The sequence below is a fragment of the Empidonax traillii genome, unplaced genomic scaffold (genome assembly GCF_003031625.1).
Source record: "Empidonax traillii isolate 1590-97213 ecotype Southwest subspecies unplaced genomic scaffold, ASM303162v1 scaffold218:size1087226, whole genome shotgun sequence".
Lineage (NCBI taxonomy): Eukaryota > Metazoa > Chordata > Aves > Passeriformes > Tyrannidae > Empidonax > Empidonax traillii.
The window spans coordinates 1,006,650-1,012,935 of NW_020955411.1; the positions used below are offsets into that span (position 1 = coordinate 1,006,650).

General features: G+C 44.9%; 1 protein-coding gene across 1 annotated transcript in view; it reads right to left on the minus strand.

The window, feature by feature from the left end:
• Window positions 1-6,286, minus strand: part of MDGA1 (MAM domain containing glycosylphosphatidylinositol anchor 1) — a 97,501-nt gene that overhangs the window by 23,968 nt on the left and 67,247 nt on the right. The window contains exon 11 of the mRNA XM_027887683.1: window positions 3,974-3,997. Coding sequence (XP_027743484.1) covers window positions 3,974-3,997 — 24 coding nt within the window. The remainder of the gene's footprint in view (window positions 1-3,973; window positions 3,998-6,286) is intronic.

Genomic DNA, 6,286 nt, shown 5'->3' on the forward strand with positions numbered 1-6,286 from the left:
TAAAGGTCACAGCAGGCAGTATCTAGGCTGGAAACAGAACCCACGTGCTTTGACTTCTGGTCCTTCGGTTTAAAACAAGACACAACAAGGCAAAGGTTTATTGTTTCTCCGAGCTAGAAGTGGAGGTGCCATGAATAACTAGGAGATGTTCAGTGTCGTTTGGGACACCACCAGCACATCACCTCTGTGTGGTTATCAGCAAAGCTTGCCAGGAGAAACCTGGTAGATCCAGCCAAAAGAAAAACCTTTAAAGGGCTTGCTGTGTCTCAAGAGGCCACAAAGGTGACCTGATGAACCCAGCTGTGTGAAGCAAATCTTCTCGCAGTTTTACCCCATGTGCTAGGGATCCCGGCTCAGCACCATGGTGCAAAGGAACCTTCCTGTTTAAAAATTAAGAAGTGGATTTAAATACTGAACACAGGACTTTTTTTTCTCTGGATGGTTATATGTGAGGTGGAGGTGGCAAGAAGAGCTGGTTCCTCAAAGGCTGTCTTCGCCAAACAGATTTCCTTGGCAGGTTTTGCAGTGATGGAAGCTCAGTGCAACATGTTTGCACCTCGTTACAGACACCTCCCTGCACTCCCAGGGGAGAGACTCTATGCTGTGGCTATTAGCATTTTTGTTGCTTTGCCTTCTTGAGGAACATAATGGAGGTTTTCCTTTCAAGTCCTTAGGGGGAAGCCATCCCTAGAATTCTGAAATTCTGGATGCCAGATGAATACAAAAAATAATAATCCTGTTCCAGCTGCAGCCTTTGGGTGCATAGCAGATGGAGTGCACTTGAATAAAATTGCCTGCATCATTTAGCTGTGGTCTGAGGACTGAAACTGGCTTAGAGCATAAAGAAACATGCTCCAAGCCTCAGCTCTCTTGGAGACCTGTTAACTGACCCACAGGCTCTCACCTTCTCTTTGGACATCAGTTTCCCCACGTAGAAAATGGAGACAATGAAAACTGTATTGAGACCTCAAAGTACATTGTGAGCTAAGAGAAAACATTTAACAGTCTCTTCCATTGTAATCTTCTAGAGTATTTATCACCAGTAATTGAAGAAAGCTTCACAATGGCATAACTGGTTGGGTCATACTGGATTGCTGTCTGGTTTAGTATCTCCATCTGCAACAAGGGGATAATATGGTCTACACAATCCTATTTGCCATTATGATACAAAAAACTCTTCGTCACCTTTTGTCACCTTTTTTAACCTTTGCATTATACACATTCCTGAAGAATGGGTACAAATTTGAGTAATCCAACTCTAAACAGCAGGCTGGATCTCATTCCCACATGTATACCTGAGCAACAAGCTTAAATTCCTCTGGACTATGAGGCATTATCAGAGACAGGACACACAAGAATGAGATGGTAAGAAACAAACCATGGTAATCTACCACAATCAGCATCTGGCACAGATCGCCACCCACGGTACTTGTCCACCGTCCCAAAATACTTTAGCACCACACACAGCTAGACTGCAGATACGTGAGAAACAGTGTTGCCGCTCTGGGAGGGCAAGACACACTGGCCAACAGAAAACTAAACCAGCTATCCCATATACTTCTTAATGACCTCATCACCAAGTTGCAAGGTTACATCTGGTAGAACCAGGGAAACCAAAACACCCAGTGCTGATGAGCCGGAACAGTTTGTGGGGTAGCGCTGCAGCGTTTGGGTTAGAAAGCAAAGGTTATATCCAAATGAAAATGCAGAGGAGAGGTAAGAAGGACAGAGCAGATTCCCCAGCACCGGAATTTATTCATGACATTAAAATTATCAGTTATTGTAGGAGAACTTTAAGATAATTCTTAGGCAGTTTATTTTTTAAATATAAATTCTGGTTTTTAGAACTAGATCAACTAAATTTTAAGAGTCAGCCTTACTGGCAACCTCTAAATATTAGAAATCCTCAATGTCTTTTGTTCACTTCCTCTGCTTTTCCTTTATAGCCCTGTACCTGCCTCTGTAACCATGCCACACACATGCCTGCCCCAATGTTATTAACATCTTATTAGGCTGAGAGAGAAAATGCATGAAGAAATAATTGTATTAAGTGACTCTCAGAGTTTGTAAATTAATCACCATTGTGCATGCCCTTGGATCAGGCTGCCAGAGGCATTAATCATCTAATCTTTGCCTTTCACTTGAGAGCTCCCAATGTTTGCTCCCAGAATTTAACTGGGCAGCCTAGCATGAACTTTTCCCTAAGGATGGTGGTAACAGAGGAACTAGGAAAAGAAGAGGTAGCAGGAGGGATTTCTATGTTACTGGGATGAGAGTCTGGGAACTCAGCTGTCGTCCAAAGAAAGAGCTAAGAGCCTTTGGGCTCATATTTACTAGCAGCTGATCTGAAAGGAAGAGTCATATCTGAAATCAAGTGCAGTAGGTCCAATTTTAGGTGGTCAGTCTCAAGGGGTGAACTCACGGGTAAGACCCTCATAACTGGCCCAGAGGTCCCAATATCCACTAGAGGCTGGGCAACTTATATCAAGATGAAATTGTAAGTGTTGGGTTTACTGCGTGAAAATACATGCGTGGCTGAATTATCCTTGACCATAGGCAAATTTAATGCAGTTGTTCTGGACTCAATCAAGCTGCCAAAGCAGCCCCAGGCAGGCAGTCTGAAGGTTCAGTTTACAAAGACCCCAAGAGATTGGCACAATTAGGACTGAAGTTGCTCTGGCTCTACCAACGATTTATGTAGTGTAAAAGCAAGCAGCAAAAGGCCAGATTTTGTCACTTTCCCCTGCAGGCTGGGATGCTTGCCTCCTCCAGCAAGTACCGAGAGACATGCTCTGGAGTAGGTCCCTGGCAATATGCTCTGTGGTTCCCAATGAGTCTTCCGTGGAGAATATTTAAAGAGGATCAGGAAGTGGAGAAAAGTAAGCAAATGGAATAAGGAATTAGCACCAAATCCGCCTAACCCTGTAAGCAGCTCCTTCTCTCAGGCAGAGTATGGCTCACCAAACCATCCTCAGAGTGTGAGCTTGCAAGAATTAACACCTCATGGCTGCCTTAACAAGACAATCCCATATCCTGATTTTTGGCTGCCTTCTCCTTCTCACTGATACCCTGCAGTGCAGCAGTAGCACTTACATACACATACACAGAGTAATACATAAAAGGACTGAATACTGACTCAGCAGCTGGAAAAAAGGAGAAACATCTACATGGAAACATGTGCTCCCCATGGACCACTAGCAAGGAGTCTACCCTTCTCTGCCCAAGAGCTTTGTCTGAGCTTATATCCAGCAATCGAAGCAAAGGGACTGTGTTTCATCCCCTGAAGATCACCCCCACAACTGCTTCTAGCAAGCTAGAAATCCTCTTTCGTGCTCAGTGGGCACTGTCACAGTCATGTTAAAGACCATCATTCTGAGACATTGTGTATTCTGCTCTCAAAATCAATGGGAACTCTGGTTGCTCAACAAAGATGGGCCTGTGTCTTGGCAGGAATGACCAAAAGGAAAATAAGCAAGTTAACAGTGATGACACCACAAGGGAAAATAAAGGGGCTGTGCTCAAGAAGTTTATGAGAGGAACCAGATCTGAGCTGGACACAGCTCCATACTAGCCTGCAGAGATATCAAGTGATGTGCTTTCTGGCCAGAAGAGGATGGGAATATACATTACTGAACATAGATTATTTGGGGGAACATTTAATAACCTGCTTACTGGAAGCAGATTGCTCATTTTAAGGGAAGGGTGGTTTCAAGATCACAGCCTATACAGTCACAGAGATATCAGGTGTGAAGGAGAGCCATATCTCTGGTGTATATCTCCTGGCAATAATTTGAGGTTCAACAAATGGCAGTATTTACTGGAAGCTTTAGCGTATGCAATTTCATCCTCTTTTGGGAAAAAAGGTTTGAAAAAGTCAGCTATGTATTCCAGTTGTTGGCTTGCTTGATCTGCTTAAGCACTTGACTAACATGCATTACATTAAAAGCGTAAACACAAAGGTGTTGTTGCTTACCTGTTGGGTTGGGATAGTTGATTGCTGGAAGAGGAAACAGAAAAAGAAGTTAGAACAGCTAGTACTCCCTCAAATCACAACTCACAATGAAACTCTGAAAATAAAACAAACGTATCAAGAAAGGTCACAGATGCACAAGTCTCCCGGCAGCATCCCTGTGAAACAGCAGTGCTCAGTGTCTGCCTTGGTGATGGAAAAAGATGGTGACACTCTAATCCAAGCAGCAACAGACCTTAAGAAACCCCCACCTAAGGGGTGATCCTGGGATTCCATACGGGAACCCTTCTGGCAACCCAAGCAGTTTCCTTTCAGACACTAGTGCAATAGCACCCACTTAGACGCCAAAGCTTGGTATCTAAGAGAGACATCGAAACAGTTTGACACACTGTGGAAGTTTAAGATGACAGGTATGCTGAGGACACCAGAAATGCTGTCACTCCACAACATAAGAGGGTTGTATGCAATCATGAAAATATAGGAGGAGAGGGGTCTGTACTTCTTACTGAAATATAAGGTCCAAACTCCTAACGGTAGTAAAGAAACCACAGAGTTGTGGAAATGGAGAGAAGCGTGGTCAATATGTATCAATGGGATGGTTTGGGAGTCATGGTATTGGATAGAGCTACAGCTTTATTAGTGACTAGTTAGGAAAGGAACCATGCATTCAGCTCTGGAAAGAGCTGAAGCCTTCTGCAATCCTCTTATTTTTATGGGATTGTGGCTAATACACAGCGTCCAGTGGCTGTCCTCTAATATGCCACTGTACCATGGGAAACTGCAGCGTGGCCTTATGAGTCACTGAGGTTTTGGGGATGTCCTGCCCACAGGGTGGAAAGTGTGAGTCAGAGCTGCTGACTGATGGATCAGTGGAGACTGACCTTCAGAAGTCTCTATTTAGTGCTCTGCATTGATGGCAACAGCCAAAATACACTGAAATGTTTTAGCGCCGTGCTATCAAAACTCCTCAGAGCAGAGAGATCCACCCAAGGGTGACAGAAGACCACATCTATTCAGGCCCATGTCCCTAGGCCTGGGGCTCGGACCTGCTCTTGCAGCCAGGACCGAGGAAGAGACACCTACGTTCCATGTACCGGATGATGCGGGCAGCCATATCTCCAGCCCCAAAACTGGTGATGGGCGTCAGGCGAACTTCATAGCTCTGAGGCACTTTCAGGTTGGGCAAGATGTGCTCCAGCAACAGGCCTTTCTCCATTTTCTTCACAGGAATGAAGGTTTGGATGGTGCTTCTCTGAGAAAGCTGCATACAAAAAGAACCCACAGTGTTATGAGAATCCTGAAATTGTAAACCTGAGCATACCTATCCACCATTCAACACACTCTTCCACCTCTTCCTATAAAGACATGTACATTTGGTTTCTCCATGAGATCTTCATGCAGTATTGGTTTGAAAATTCCCACCCTTGGTACAGAACAGTGATCAGGAAACTGGGTTGCCCCTCAAGAGAAGCCTTGGGGTCCTCCTGACTCTAGGGACAACTTGAACTATGGGTCCTGGAGCAACTTTGTGTCCAGATAGAATGGCTTCAGGATGGGAAAAATGGACCCAACTTACCCCTATTAGTGCATCAAGGTTCTTGCAAACACAGCATCGTGCTTTGCCAAGATATCCTGCAGTTCACAATCACTGCTGCAGAATTCATTCACTTGCTGCCTGGGCCCTGTGGCATTTCATTTGGTGCCTCACTGGGACCTGTCTACTACTATGCTTCCTCAGCAACCTTCCATAGGATCCATTTTTGACTCCTAGCCCACACTGCCTCCGCAGACCAGAGCAAGGGGTCTAGTTCAAGTCGGTGGTTCTTTGGAGTCAGTCATAGGCTCTCTCTTTCTCTGATGCCCATTGGAAGGAGCTGAACCATACCAGCTAAACACTGTTCAGTTTGCTAAGGCAGCAGGGAATTTTCAAGAAAGCAATGGGAAAAATATCGTTATCAAAATCACCACCACTAAAAATGATGAATTACATGTCAGTGAAACTTCCCTGCCACGGTCATGCTTGCTTAGTGGGGGAAGGACAAGAACGAGGACTGCATTGTGAAGATACAATTTCCTGCCTGTCGCCGTGTGGTGCCTGGATCCTTGTGGCAAGATATGTTATTGGGGATGCTGGTGCTGCTAAAACGAACTTTGGCAGGGCTTTCCATGATCCAGTGTTCACTGTCCCAGACACTTAGCTTTCCCCCGCCTCTGATATATCCTCTAGGCTGACAGTTTCCATCGCAAAGGCAATTTTCCTGACAGGCTGTCTCAGTGTTGGTCATTAACTCTGAAGTTACAGGATTACTGGAACCA